Source organism: Neoarius graeffei, chromosome 27, assembly GCF_027579695.1.
Source record: "Neoarius graeffei isolate fNeoGra1 chromosome 27, fNeoGra1.pri, whole genome shotgun sequence".
Taxonomy (NCBI): domain Eukaryota; kingdom Metazoa; phylum Chordata; class Actinopteri; order Siluriformes; family Ariidae; genus Neoarius; species Neoarius graeffei.
Window position 1 is genome coordinate 25,290,344 of NC_083595.1, and position 16,523 is coordinate 25,306,866.

Sequence of the window (16,523 nt, forward strand, 5' to 3'; positions counted from 1 at the left end):
TATTTAACTTGATACTGCAGTCACAAGTAATGGTTGTGTTATGTATGCTTCATGCCTAGTCTCTGTTTAAGACCCTGATTCAATCCTTGTCATCAGCTGAGATCCAGTTCCCATTTCTCTCTATTTGCTGACACCTAACAAGTTAAAAGAAAATCCTGAATAAATGAGTAGAGAAACATAATGAGTGCAGATGCTTTTAGACAGTTGTACTGCATTATGCAATTAAACAATTAACATCTATATTCTGTGACATGTCAGCTAATGCTGAGAAGACTCAATTGACCTTGGAACAAAATGGCAAGTAGAAAATATCTAAGTGACTGTGAAAGAGGGTTAATTATTGTGACATGGGTTAGGGCAGGAGCTTCAGTCACTATTCAGCTGACTGTGTTTCAGATGGAACAATGCATGATATCTGCGTTTAGATTTGTGTGAAAGGCATCATTAAGTAAGAATGGAAATTGTGATCGAAAGCAGACATTTAATGATGTGATGCTCATGCATTAGTGTGATATATAAGAAAAAAAGAGAAAAGCTGTTCTTTAGGTGTCTCAAAAACGTCAATGCTAAATGTACTCAGCCATCAGCAAGAACATTCCATCAGTAACTTCACAGAGAGGGATGTAACAGAAGTGTTGCTGGGCATAAACACCTAATTACAAAGAGAGTTACAATGCCAAAATTTGAGAGGTCAGTGGTGCAAAACTATTGGGCTACAGCGATATGATTAAAAAAAAAAGATTTACCCTCAACCATTTTCTGAAGCAGGGGCGGCATGGTGGTGTAGTGGTTAGCACTGTCGCCTCACAGCAAGAAGGTCCGGGTTCGAGCCCCGTGGCCGATGAGGGCCTTTCTGTGTGGAGTTTGCATGTTCTCCCCGTATCCGCGTGGGTTTCGTCCGGGTGCTCCGGTTTCCCCCACAGTCCAAAGACATGCAGGTTAGGTTAACTGGTGACTCTAAATTGACCGTAGGTGTGAATGTGAGTGTGAATGGTTGTCTGTGTCTATGTGTCAGCCCTGTGCTGATCAGGCGACTTGTCCAGGGTGTACCCCGCCTTTCGCCCATAGTCAGCTGGGATAGGCTCCAGCTTGCCTGCGATCCTGTAGAACAGGATAAAGCGGCTAGAGATAATGAGATGAGATGAGATTTTCTAGAGCAGGGGGAGAGTGTTTGTGTGGCAGTAGAACAGTATGAACACTTACCCTCTATAGTGAGGGGGGTTCAGTGGCTCTGTTATATTCTCTGAGGCATTTTACTAGCATGGTTTGGGTCCACTTGTACCCTTAGAGAGAGGACTGATTTCAAATCATTTAAGTTATTCTGATTGATTACCTTTATCGAAAGATGAAACATTTCTGTTGGAGATTTTGGAGCAGTGTGTTTGACAGCACTCTCTAACACCATCATTGAAACACCAACTGAAGAAATATATTTGGAAGAATAGTGTTCAACACTCCAGTAGAGTGCCAGAGACATGTAGAATCTGTGCCAAGGTGTATGTTTTGGTGGCTTGTGGTGACCCAACACTTTTTACTAGGATGTTTTTTTACTTTAATTGGTCACTTGTCTGTTTCAGCTCTATCCATCTGTCTTCCCCTGTTCTTCTTTGTGTGTGTGTGTGTGTGTGTGTGTGTGTGTGTGTGTGTGTGTGTGTGTGTGTGTGTGTCCACAAAGTCAAGCTCAGTCCTCAACCCCAGCTACAGTACATCAGCTGACTGCAGCTGATCTCAAGCCAGCCCACATCATCAGCTGACAGCTCAGCTGATTCCCTTCTACGCATTCTATTGGCATATCTCTCATAGAGTGCCTTATTTAAGCTGTTTTAACCTGCCTATTTTTGCTGCTTCTTCTGCAAGACATTTTGCAAGAGATCACCATTTCCATTCACCGGCGCTCTCGTTTGGCAAGTAGAAGTCTTCTGCTCTCAGGATTAACAAATGGCCTGTGCCAGGCTCCTGGAAATCTTGTTAACAAATAGCATTGCAGCTCCATTTGGAGCTTCCCACAAGGAACTGTTTGCGTTTTTGCGTGGGGCATCTGCATCGAGCCCCCAGCTGCAGATCTTTTCAGTTCCTCTACTCCTAGGGAAGCTGCCAAAAACAAAAACACTGCCCGCACCTCTGAACAGTCCCAACTCTGGCCACTCCACTGCCCAAGTGTGGGTGCAATCAGTTAATTATTGAAATTAAGTGATCAATCTCATCAAATCAGTCTCATTAAATTTGAAGGTTAATAATTAAAATGAATCAATCCCATTGAATCGTTTACTTTGACTCATTTGAATTGAATCATACCATAGAATCAGTCTCATTTGAAGTGAATCATTCAGTGAATCATTTAGTGAATCGTTCAATGAATCATTTAGTGAATCATACCATTAATCCTGGATAAATTACCAAACAGCTAGATTATGGTATATTTCCAAATTATTACGATCACTTACCATATTACATAACTTATATATGCACCCTTTTGAATCCTTTGAGAGATTGGGAACTTCAGATATTGTTCACACCAACAAGATGAATATACACAGCTTTGATAATAAATGAATTTATTATACAAAGAAAAATAATAAATCAATTTATACAAATATGATATGGTGTGTGTGTGTGTGTGTGTGTGTATGGCCTAGCTTGTTGCTAGCTAAAACCAAGGAATGTTATCTAAATAGAACAAAGGATTAGCTCTGTTGCTAATGTGTGCTTGTGTGTGTGTGTGTGTGGGAAGGACTTGACCATGTGTTTAGCCTCGTATAGCTAACTACATGTGGTGGAGGCCTAGATTAGCCTTGTGTTGCTAGTGTGTGTTTGTGAAAGGCCCTATGGCCTAGCTAAAGTGTGTTTGTTAGGCCTGGTGAGGCCTACTGAGCACGTGTTGCTAAAGACAAAGGGAAGCTGTAGCTAACCCACTAGCTCATAACCATACTGAATCCACTGAAATCTTGATGAGATCAAGATGTATAATAATGAAATTAAAATGTTAGTAAGAAAGAAAAGCATGCACAGCCTATCTATTAAAAACAATTGAGAGATTAACAAAATAAATCAACACGCTGCGTGTTTTAACAGTGTAACAATAAACCTGGGTTTAAATTCACACTATTTCAAATAAAAGCAAATTCCTAAGACTATCTTAATTATGCCCAAATGCCAAAATCTTACTTAATCCTGCCTTTAGCAAGATATGAAGAAGATGTTCGCCGTTGCAGAGCTTCACTGTTCATGAAGCACGTGAGCCGCCCGTGTAGAAAGTGCAGAGTCTTCTTGGGTCCGGCGGAGCACTTGGGTGGTTCCCGTGGAAAGCAGAGGACTCTTGGTCCGAACTTCAGCGTTCGTGAGGAAAGGTCTCTGATCAGAATAAGATGCACAGCGCTTTTGAGTTAAAAAGGATTCAATCGCTTCTTAACTTTTAACTGCCTGGGCTGCAGTCGTGACGTCACTTCTAATACAAATAAACCGGTTGTAACTCAGGTTGAGTTTAAAGATCGCGCTATTCTAGAGTTTACCTTGGCCAAGGGTAAGAAATCACGCTGAATGATGGATCTTGCAAGAAGGAAGTGTTTTCGGGTTTGAGAGCATCTCTTTATGCGTCTCGACTCCTTGGAAACCGGACGCGAGAGACAAAGGGCTGAGGAATTCCAGGCGGTTTATGCCTTCCTGGAGGATGACGTAGATGATCCTGCCCACGCGTGACGTAGGTCACGCGGAAGAGGACTGGGACTTGTAGTCCCCAGAGACAAAATGGCGGCATGATACCTACACAAGAGATCGCAAATCTAAGCTCAGAAGCCGCACCTCCTTGTCAGCCTTGTCCAGCATCCAGTATCACCTGCCACCATGAACTCCAGAATCCAAGCCCTGGAGTCTGGTCAGCTCCTTCTACAAGTTTGTGTTTCCCGGCAACAGAGGGTTTATTTACATCCTCCATGCTCCCAAGTTAGCCGTGGGGCCAGCTCCTGCATTGCAAAACAATGACATCACCACCCAACTATTCAATCTGACAACTTGCATTAACACTATAGGTATAGCTCCCTGTAAATATTTTGGGGAAAGAGAAAAAAACAACAAAAAAACCCACCTAACAATTGATTTATCTGCTCTTTGCAATGACAAAGCTCAAAACAACAATAGTCTCATTCATGTCATGCCTTTACACCCTTTGCATTGGTATTTATTTGGCTAAATGGAGAGATAGGATGTATTTCTCAGTCAGGCTCATGTTTGGTAGTCGCAGCAGTCCAAAATATTTGACACCTCATCAGGGGTTGGACCCTCTTTAACAACTGTAAATTGCTTTCATGCTTCACCTCTTGCTAGTGACTTTTGCTAGTGGACGACCCAATTCAAAGCCAGACCGATGTATCTTAGTGCTCAAACATACATTTACAATTTGGGTATTTCTCTATCTGAAGAGAAAACATCAGGCCCTCTCCAGTCTATAGAATTTCTAGGCATCACCTTAAACAGCAACCGGATGCAAGCTTCACTGCCTCTTGGAAAAAAATGTAATTTCATCAGAGAGGTCATGAGAAGTGCAGAAGGCAATAGCAATTTCAAAAGGGATTGTTTCTATGTTTGGACATCTTAATTACGCAATGCGTGTTATTCCCAAGGGATGCTATTTTGTATCCAGATTTCTTGACCTCTGTAAATCTGTAGAGAACACCATGATAGGGTGAGCTTGGATACAGGCTGCAGATCTGAACACCAGTTCTGGTCTCCTTCTGTTGGGTGGGTGGAACGGTATCTCATTCTTCTATAACAGGAGGTGTGTTCTGCCTGCCCCAAGGCTTTTCATGTATGCACATCGAAGGGCAGGGAGGTCCCAGAACAGAACCACCTGCCAAATAAAACTTGTTGCAAATATTACAATGTAAATAAAGTTCCTTGATGAAAGTGGTCCTGACAGAACTTGTGTTATTCCGTGGACTAAGATATTTCATCTTTCACCTTTCTATCAGCATTAGACTTAACCTGTGTCTTTGTTCATGTACTTAGAAAAGTCTTGCAAATGTTTTTCAGCAGCAAATCAGGAGTAAAATATTGGCAGTGACGTAAAAATCTTAAATGCCTTTCCCTTGTATATCCTTCTTTTTCAGTCCCTGTCAATTTTTCAGATTTTCTCAAGAGCTTTAAATAAGAATTGTCTAATGCACACTGTCTCTGACATACACACTTTCAGTTAACACTTTTGTTAACACTTTAATTATCCAATTAACAAATATAGACATTTTAACGTTATTTTAGTTATATCTACAATGTATACAACTCTATATAAAGCAAAATATTATGTGTGAGCATGCATTTTGTGCTGAGGCTGAAGTGAAGTTCCTGAACCTTATCTCTTATCCTAACACACATTCATTATGTTATAACACTGCATCACCATACTGTTGGTTTGCAGTCAGTATAAAGAATTATACTGGACAGTTTTTATGAGGACATTACTGTGTGGGATCGTGAGAGGTGGCAGATAATTTGTGAAAAGGGGCTCATTTTTTAATTCTTCAAAGAGAAAAAAACTTGCTGTAGTATTGATAAAACTGGATGCATGATTTAATTACATTCAAATAATCACACAGGCAAGCATGATTATTTGAATACACAGAAGTAGGCCTTTAAACTCAGCCTGTCAGACTCAATGAAAGAAAGAGTGACAGAGCAGATCTAAGGCAAAAAGAACTGACAGAATTATAGAAAGAGGGAGATTTTTAAAAAATAAAGGTACAGTGGTGCTTGAAAGTTTGTGAACCCTTGAGAATTTTCTATATTTCTGCATAAATATGACCTAAAACATCATCAGATTTTCACACAAGTCCTAAAAAGTAGATACAGAGAACCCAGTAAAACAAATGAGACAAAAATATTATACTTGGTCATTTATTTATTGAGGAAAATGACCCAATATTACATATCTGTGAGTGGCAAACGTATGTGGACCTTTGCTTTAAGTATCTGGTGTGACCCCCTTGTGTAACAATAACTGCAAGTAAACGTTTCCGGTAACTGTTGATCAGTCCTGCACGCTGGCTTGGAGGAATTTTAGCCCATTCCTCCGTACAGAACAGCTTCAACTCTGGGATGTTGGTGGGTTTCCTCACATGAACTGCTCGCTTCAGGTCCTTCCACAACATTTCGATTGGATTAAGGTCAGGACTTTGACTTGGCCATTCCAAAACATTAACTTTATTCTTCTTTAACCATTCTTTGGTAGAACGACTTGTGTGCTTAGGGTCGTTGTCTTGCTACATGACCCACCTTCTCTTGAGATTCAGTTCATGGAGAGATGTTCTGACATTTTCCTTTAGAATTCGCTGGTACTACCACCACCATGTTTCACAGATGGGATAAGGTTCTTATGCTGGAATGCAGTGTTTTCCTTTCTCCAAACATAACGCTTCTCATTTAAACCGAAAAGTTCTATTTTGGTCTCATCCTTCCACAAAACCTTTTTCCAGTAGCCTTCTGGCTTGTCCATGTGATCTTTAGCAAACTGCAGATGAGCAGCAATGTTCTTTTTGGAGAGCAGTGGCTTTCTCCTTGCATCCCTGCCATGCACACCATTGTTGTTCAGTGTTCTCCTGGTGGTGGCCTCATGAACATTAGCCAATGTGAGAGAGGCCTTCAGTTGCTTAGAAGTTACCCTGGGGTCCTTTGTGACCTCACCAACTATTACACGCCTTGCTCTTGGAGTGATCTTTGTTGGTCGACCACTCCTGGGGAGGGTAACAATGGTCTTGAATTTCCTCCATTTGTACACAATCTGTCTGACTGTGGATTGGTGGAGTCCAAACTCTTTAGAGATGGTTTTGTAACCTTTTGCAGCCTGATGAGCATCAACAATGCTTTTTCTGAGGTCCTCAGAAATCTCCTTTGTTTGTGCCATGATACACTTCCACAAACGTGTTGTGAAGATCAGACTTTGATAGATCCCTGTTCTTTAAATAAAACAGTGCCCACTCACACCTGATTGTCATCCTATTGATTGAAAACACCTGACTCTAATTTTACCTTCAAATTAACTGCTAATCCTAGAGGTTCACATACTTTTGCCACTCACACATATGCAATATCGGATCATTTCCCTCAATAAATAAATGACCAAGTATAATATTTTTGTCTCATTTGTTTAATTTATCTACTTTTAGTACTTGTGTGAAAATCTGATGATGTTTTAGGTCATATTTAGTCAAGTCAAGTCAACTTTATTGTCAAATATGCTATACATGCTCGACATACAGCACAGATGAAATATCAGTCCTCTCTGACCCACGGTGCAAACTGGCAATGCAATAAATAAAAATAGAATAATTGAAAAAAACAAACAATATAAACAGTATAAACACTCTAGATAGGAACTAGACATAGACTAAACACTCAAACAATATAAACAGTATAAACAGTATAAACACTAAATAAGAACAAGACAGACTAAACACTCAAACAGACAATATAAACAGTATAAACACTCTAGATATGAACTAGACTAAACACTCATATATATATATATATATATATATATATATATATATATATATATATATATATATATATATACACACACACACACACACATACATATATATATATATATATATATATATATATATATATATATATATATATATATATATATATATATATATAAATTGGTACAAATAACCAAACAGTCAAGGGCACTTGAGGTATAACAGGTAAACATGAAACATAAAATAAGCAGTATAAACAAACTAGCAGCTGTTAAGGTGAGGTAGTGCGGAATAGTGCAAATGAGTGAGGTAAAGTGAGATGTGCGGTCCCTGAGTTCAGTGCATTAATGAACGAGGTAAAGTGAGATGTGCGGTCCCTGAGTTCAGTGCATTAATGAACGAGGTAAAGTGAGATGTGCTGTCCCTGAGTTCAGTGTGTTAATGAACGATGAGATGTGTGTGTGTGTGTGTGTGTGTGTGTGTGTGTGTGTGTGTGTGTGTGTGTGTGTGTGTGTGTGTGTGTGTGTGTGTTGGGGGGGAAACTGTGAGGATGACATGTCAGATGCTGAAGGGGGGGCAGGGGGGTGTGCGAGCAGAATCTGTGGCAGGGGGCAGAGGGGGAAGGAGGGGCAGAACAGGGAGGGAGTTGAGCCTCCTGACCGCCTGGTGAAAGAAACTGTTCTTGAGCCTGCTGGTTTTGGCCCGGAGACTCCGCAGTCTCCTCCCCAACGGCGGCAGGCTGAAGAGGCTGTGAGATGGGTGGGTGGGGTCACCTGCGATCCTGATAGCTTTGCGGGTGAGGCGGGAGTTATAAATATCCATAAGAGAAGGGAGAGGGACACCAATGATCCTCTCAGCTGCTCTCACGATGCGCTGTAGAGTCTTGCAGCAGGACACGGTGCAGGCGCCGTACCACACAGTGATGCAGCTGGTCAGGATGTTCTCGATGCTGCCTCTGTAGAATGTGTAGAATTTATGCAGAAATATAGAAAATTCTAAAGGGTTCCCAAACTTTCAAGCACCACTGTACAGCAGATGGAAGAAGAGAAGAAGAGAGGTATGAAAGAGAGTGAAAGTGTGTGTGTGTGTGTGTGTGAGAGAGAGAGAGAGAGAGAGTATTAGCTTTGTGGAGACATTTGGCTCAACCCTTATTTAACTGAAGCTTTTATTTTAAAAAGAACCAAAGTATTTGATTGTGGTTTAGGTGTAAGCCTAACCCTATGCTCACACCAAACCTGGTGAGAACATCAAAATTCATTCTGGCTGCCCTACCAATGACGCTGCTAAATTCATTGGATGCTATGATATAAATGAAATCAGCAGTTACAAGGTCATTCAGAATGCTCCATCTTCCAAACTTTATTTAAAATGGCCACAAAGCAAACACACGCCAACCAGTATGTTATACCTTAATAAAAATTATATATATATATATATATATATATATCATCTCATCTCATTATCTGTAGCCGCTTTATCCTGTTCTACAGGGTCGCAGGCAAGCTGGAGCCTATCCCAGCTGACTACGGGCAAAAGGCGGGGTACACCCTGGACAAGTCACCAGGTCATCACAGGGCTGACACATAGACACAGACAACCATTCACACCTACGGTCAATTTAGAGTCACCAGTTAACCTAACCTGCATGTCTTTGGACTGTGGGGGAAACCAGAGCACCCGGAGGAAACCCACGCGGACATGGGGAGAACATGCAAACTCCACACAGAAAGGCCCTCGCCGGCCACAGGGCTCGAACCCGGACCTTCTTGCTGTGAGGCGACGGCGCTAACCACTACACCACCGTGCCGCCCCTATATATATTTATTTATTTATTTATTTATTTATTTTAAACAATAATTAAAATAATTAAAATCATAAAATATACAACCCCAATTCCAAAAATGTTGGGACAAAGTACAAATTGTAAATAAAAACAGAATGCAATAATGTACAAATCTCAAAAACTGATATTGTATTCACAATAGAACATAGACAACATATCAAGTGTCGAAAGTGAGACATTTTGAAATTTCATGTCAAATATTGGCTCATTTGAAATTTCATGACAGCAACACATCTCAAAAAAGTTGGGACAGGGGCAATAAGAGGCTGGAAAAGTTAAAGGTACAAAAAAGGAACAGCTGGAGGACCAAATTGCAACTCATTAGGTCAATTGGCAATAGGTCATTAACATGACTGGGTATAAAAAGAGCATCTTGGAGTGGCAGCGGCTCTCGGAAGTAAAGATGGGACGAGGATCACCAATCCCCCTAATTCTGCGCCGACAAATAGTGGAGCAATATCAGAAAGGAGTTCGACAGTGTAAAATTGCAAAGAGTTTGAACATATCATCATCTACTGTGCATAATATCATCAAAAGATTCAAAGAATCTGGAAGAATCTCTGTGCGTAAGGGTCAAGGCCGGAAAAACTTTTGAAACTTCCACATCATTGCATTCCGATTTTATTTACAATTTGTACTTTGTCCCAACTTTTTTGGAATCGGGGTTGTATTTTTTTTAAATTGTTAACTATACCATTAGGAAGACCAGGTAGACTTTTTTTTAAACTTGTTTTTGCCTTGTTACAAAAGAAAATCTACAAAAGTAAATGCTTTCATTTTAGCATACCCAAACAAACACTCATCTCGTAATACCTCCCTTTTGACAGCATCATTCAAGTCACATGTAAATAAGTACCCAACACTCTTTTGCATGCTATGGCACTAGTTATCATGCAATTCCTTCCTATTTTGACCAAATGTATTACACCCTTCACTACCTCACTTGAAACACCTACAGTTTCCAACATCTTGATCCATGCTTCATTTTTTAAATTTTATGTCCCTGTAAACCTCCATTCCCCCATAAGTGTGTGCGTGCACGCACACACACACACGCGCGCACACACACACAATTTTTTGTAGGGAAATACAGTGTACAGTGCTCTGTGCATACTGTGATATGCACAATAAAACAAGCCATTAGTGCAACATTGTATGCAACTCAATTGCCTGAACCTACAGACGCACTTTAAATTACTTTGAAATATCTGGTTTTATCCAGGTTGAGCTATGTTATTTCAGTTTCAACTCTTTTTTTTTTTTTTTTTTTGTTTCATCAAAACCTAGCCCAAGTGGAAATGGTTGTCTTCTTTCCTCTGCCACTGTCTTATTGCGTACAGCTATGGAAAAAGACGAGACCACTTTTTTTTTTAATGGTGACCACCATTTAAAGTGGTCTCTTAATTTTTTCCATAGCTGCATGTTTTCACAACTATCTCATTTAATTCATTACTTTGTATTTCAGTGGAACCTGGAATCCATGTTACCTCTAAAAGGGAGACATTTTGTATTCAGCAGACAAAGCAGTTCACAGCATGAAGTTTTCAGCGGTCCACAAGTGTCATTGTGAACATTGAGAGCCAACTCGCATAATGACGTGTTTAGTAGATGTAAGCAATACTGTTACTTTTACAGTGTAATAATGTTTCCAGAGATGCTTTCAGCATCTGAGCTGTTTCTTCGCTTGAATGGTGATTCATGTGTTTGCCTATCAGCTGTGTGTATGAGGCAGAGTGACTGGGATGGACAAGTGCACTGTTTTTTTGTTGTTGTTGTTTGATATATTGTATGTAGTCAAGTACAAGAATCAGTTATCAAGATGAATGGAAATTTTTCTTTTTTTAAAGCACAAACAGAGCATGCACAATGACATCTTTTTTTAAAACTTATTGTATAATGTTTACTATATGTGTCAATGCACATTTGTAGTGCGTTGATGATTTTCCAATCAATTAATGTAAATAATTTCGATAATCTGTTCACTGGGGCCACCTGGTAATGTGGTGGTTAGCACTGTCGCATCACAACAAGCAGGTTCTAGGTTCAAGTTTGCTGGCCTTTCTGTGTGGAGTTTGCATGTTCTCCTTATGCCTGCATGGGTTTCCACCAAGTGTTCCATGCAGATTAGGTTAACTGGCTACTCGAAATTGCCCATAGCTGTGAATTTGAGTGTAAATGACTGTCTGTTATTCAGGTGGGGTTTACATTAGACCGTATCAGCGGATCATCAGATTAACGTTTTTAAAACGATTAGCGTGCACACAGCAACACCAATACACGATTCGCGTGCACACAGCAACGCCAATACACGGATACGCTCGGCTCCGCAGGCATCCTGCGCTCCAAATCACTCCGCCCTGAACAGCGAGTGCCCTCTGGAGGGTGCGCACTCCGGCCCTGCGCAGCTCACAGAGCGCGCGAGTATAGCGCACGAGCAGTGATTCGGGACTGAGCTGCTGTGTGTGTGATCTCAGTGCATATCACTTACCACTTGCAAGTGGAAGGATGGCAAGCCTAAAGACAATCATAACTACACAATGGGCAGTATTTGCAGTATTTTCATACTTTTATACTCTTTAATGAAAGGTGATACAAGGCGGAAGTCCGCGCCATTTTTCAGCAGTCGCGTCACATGACCAACGCCAGCGAATCAGGAAGGTGGATGTCACAGTGACGTTGTCCAATGACGACGCCAGCTAGAGCTCAGCACAGCGTATCCGCGTATCCGCGTATTCTCAATGTTTACACAGCACCGGACCAGACACGATCTGGATTGAATACGTGGACCCTGGCGGATTCCCGTTTCCCGGCGTTTCCAGGCATTTTAATGTAAACGGACACTGCATCCGCGAAGAAAACGAGACAGATACGGTCTCATGTAAACTTGGCCTCAGTGTAGCTCTGAAGAAGAAGAAGCCTTTATTTGTCACATGTACACTCAACCACAGCAAAATTCCTCCTCTGCATTTAAGCCATCTGAAGCAGCGAACAGACGCACGCACACATGTACCCAGAGCAGTGGGCAACTACAGTATGCTTACATCCAGGGAGCAGTTGGGGGGTTAGGTGCCTTGCTCAAGGGCACTTCTGCAATGATACAGAAGAAGGAGAAAGTGCTGTTCATGTTCAGATTCCTGTGATAGATTGGCAACCTCTCCAGGGTGTACCCTACCTCTCACACAAAGTCAGCTGGGATTGGCTCCCACATCCCTTAATGGATAAGTGGTATAATAAATAAATGAATGTATATATTTATAAAATGCATTGTAATGTTATTAATGTTTAATAGAAGGTAGAATAAGATTTCACAGAACAATCTCAGCTGTAGGCAGGAAAAGTAGAATAATCACTGGTCAAAATATTGCAAACTTTGTCCAGTTTTGAAAGAAATGGAAGCTAGCCTTCAGTAGTCGAAAGGGTCAGTTCTTATGTTGAGCTTAGTAAAATGATCTGACTCACTAAAAAGAGATGGAATCCCCATTACTACAGTCCACACACTGGAAGATTCCATAGCTGACTAGTAAAAGGAAAAATCTTATGGTAGAAAGAGATATACCCCATATGGCAAAAAGTATGTGGACACCTGACCATCACACCCACATGTGTTTGTTAAACATCCCATTCCAGATTTAGTCCTCCCTTTGCTGTAATGATAACCCTCCACTCTTTTGGGAAAGCTTTCCACTAGATTTCAGAACATGGCTGTGGGGATTTGTGCTCATTCATCTATAATCAACACACAAGAGCATTAGTGAGCTCAGGCATTGATGTCAGGTGAGAAGACCTGGGGTCCAGTCAGCATTCTAATTCATCCCAAAGGTGTTCAGTGGGGTTGAGCTTTGTTTAGGTCACTCAAGTTCTTCCACAACAACCATGGTACACTGTGCTTTTGTGGAGCTTGCTTCGTGCACAGGTCCATTGTCATGCTGGAACAAGTTTGGGCCCTTTTATTTCCAGAGAAGGGAAATTGTAATTCTAATATATGAAGACATCCGACACAATTGCTTAAAACTTTGTGGCAACTGCTTGTGAAAGGACTACATATGGGTGTGATGGTCAGGTGTCTATATACTTTTGGCCATAGAGTATACATATGGAATGGATTCAGATTCGCATATATATTTCACATCAGATAATGTTGTTAATGTAGACAAAAGCTCAATTTAAAAACACAGTACCCACATTATTATTGTTACATACTCCAACTCCCCCTTACTCTTCTGGAATCTCAGGAGATCTCATTATGAGAACCTGATCTCCGTTATTATTCATAATTTTATGTGCATGCTTTCAGCCTCTGTGCTGGCGGGAAGCAATTGCAGTGCTGTTGCAATTTTAGAATCTGTGGTAATTCTAAATCCTTCTCTCATTAGAACAGAGACTCAGGTGAAGACTACATGCACACATTTAAGTGGCAAGAAAGTAAATTTATATCACTGCTTTTGTGCTATTTAGAAATGACCCTGATTTTGCTGATAGTTAGGCTACTATGATGTCTTGATGCCATGATGGAAGAAAAAATTATGGAAAATTATTGTTCTCTTTAAAATTATGACACAACAGAAATAACACACATTACACAATAGCACTGAGTCATCTTCTGTTACCCTTTATTACTCTGATCCAACACATATTTCAATAAACTTCCTTCTGCAGGCAAGGGAAGGAGGCCAAGCCTGCTATTAGTGTTCTTATACAACAGTCACCAAAGGCTGTGTTTACTGTGTTTTGATCTTACACCCCACTGGAATTTGCTTCTATAATGGCTGTTATTAACATAATATAAACACACAGTCTAGCTGCAAATCCTGGAAATTCAATTTATTCTACATAAGAATGTCAATAATCAAATTCCAATTAAAAGCAGATTAAACCGATTGCACATTCTGTAGTGCTGGAACTCATTTTTAAAAATCTTTCTTTATAATAATGTGGTTTTGTGATTGTAAAATTGCATTAAAAACAAAAGATTTATAATGTATGATTGGTTCCTTTTCATACTGTATGGTCACTTCTTCACTATCTCATCCTTTGCTGGCTAGAGTAATGGCCATCTCAAGTTCTGTGATTTTAAGATACTGAGAAAAAAAATTGGTCTTCAGAAGGTTCAAGTCAAATTCAGATGGTCTGGTGTGTATATCTGAATTGAGCAAAGTGTTCTTGGGTGAGCTCTGGATCCACTGCAGACCTGGTCAGGATAAAATGGTTACTGAAGATGAATGAATAAATGAATCATCATTAAGTTAATCTATAATTTCCTGTATACCACATTAAAATTCATACCAGGAATTTGTTGCTGATATTCTGAAACAAAATTGTACATTGTTCTTGCTCCACTGAAGTAAAATTGATGGTTCCACTTGTGACTCAGGGTGACATTCCAATAAAACAGATACAAAACATACTGTAATTACTTGTAATTAAAACATTCATTTCATATTGTTTGTGTTTAAAAATCCTGTTTGAGTCTATGCCTCTCTTTTTTCCCTACAGGAGTGATGCTGCCCGGTGCCAGGTCATTGCTGTTGTGTGCTTTGTGTCATGGGGTGGCCGTGTGGGCTTTTGCACGCATGCCTGATGCAGTGGAGCTGCGTTCTGCATTTTCTGTTGCTCGTACTACTAGTATGGAGGGTGGGCCAAAGATGGTCATCACATTTGACAAGATCTATGTGAATATCGGTGGTGACTTTGAACCAAAAACAGGCTTATTTCGCTGCCGGATCCCTGGAGCGTACTACTTCTCCTTCACTGTGGGGAAGTTCCCACATCGGGATCTGTCAGTGATGCTGATGAAGAACCGGAACGAGGTACAGGCAATCATCTATGATGACAACGGGGGTGAGGAACGGAAGGTCCAGAGTCAGAGCGCCATGCTGCAGCTTGACTTCGGTGACACTGTCTGGCTACGTCTCCATGGTGACCCACGTTATGCAATCTATAGCAACACAGGGCACTACACTACATTCAGTGGATACCTGATTTACCCAGATATATATACATTCCAAGAACACAAAGAACAGATCAGTGAGGACCAAGCAACAATATTCACCCATTATACACCACAGCAAGTTGACACAGAGGGGACTGTAACTGAAGAAAAGAAAGAAGAAGAGAAGAGGGATGTAGAGGAGGAGGAGGACCAGAGGTCTGCTTTCTCAGTTGGTCGCACCCAGAGCATTCTGGGTATAGATAAAGGCTACCCTGAGCACAAGCCAATAACATTCGACACTGAATTTGTCAATATTGGCAATGACTTTAATGTGAGTTCAGGTGTATTCATATGCCGTGTGCCTGGGGCCTACTATTTTTCATTCAATGCTGGTAAGCTGCCACACAAGACCCTTTCTGTGAAGTTGATGAAGAATCACTTGGAGGTCCAAGCAATGATATATGATGACAGCGACACTGAAAAGGCCTTGCAGAGTCAAAGCCTGATGCTGCAGCTGCAAAAAGGAGATACAGTGTGGCTCTACAGTCACCAAAGGGAAGGATTTGGTGCATACAGTAATCATGCAAAGTACATCACCTTCACTGGATTTCTGGTCTACCCAGAAATCCCCCGCAACCACCTTCAGCAGCAAAAGCAGGGGAGGGGGGTTTAAATGGAGCCAAGACACAAGTCTCTGTCTGTGATCAGAGGTCAGAAAGACAGTGGGTTTGTCTGCATGTGGACTGCATCCAAATAAATTCTTTCACTCTGTCGGCTCTTGTGAACTCATGCAGGGAAACCTGAAGTTGTGATCTTCTGTTCCTGTTCTGTTCTGTTTGGACTCTGAATGTTTGCAGTTTCTTCTGCTTTATCATTTTTGTGGAGAAACTATGTTATAAGCACAAAAGTTTCATTAAAATATGACAAAAAATGTATTACAGATAATTTGTGGGCAAAAAAGGTGTTAAATGTAGTGTCACCAATCCCCAAAGAGATCTATGCACTGAAAATGCCTTGATTTTTCAGTATTGTCCTCTACAGATTCATGAGCAAAAATGTTTAAAACTAGTGGCACTTCATTCAGTGTTCATAGTTAATAGCACAATATCAAAACAAATAACATGACAAAAGTGTAGATTCCTGGGGCTGTGTTCACAATAAGCTTATAATAGTGTAAAGCAGGGTGGCACGGTGGTTAGCACTGTTGCCTCACAGCAAGAAGGTTCTGGGTTTGAGCCCAGTGGCCAATGGGGACCTTTCTGTGTGGAGTTTGCATGTT

The 16,523-nt window shown here is 40.8% G+C and overlaps 1 protein-coding gene across 1 annotated transcript in view; it reads left to right on the top strand.

The window, feature by feature from the left end:
- c1qtnf4 (C1q and TNF related 4) overlaps nt 1-15,917 on the top strand; it is a 72,902-nt gene extending 56,985 nt beyond the window's left edge. Inside the window, exon 2 of the mRNA XM_060911468.1 lies at nt 14,809-15,917. Within this exon, the coding sequence (XP_060767451.1) occupies nt 14,814-15,917 (1,104 nt within the window). The 5' untranslated portion in view covers nt 14,809-14,813. The remainder of the gene's footprint in view (nt 1-14,808) is intronic.
- Nucleotides 15,918-16,523: the final 606 nt, after the last annotated feature.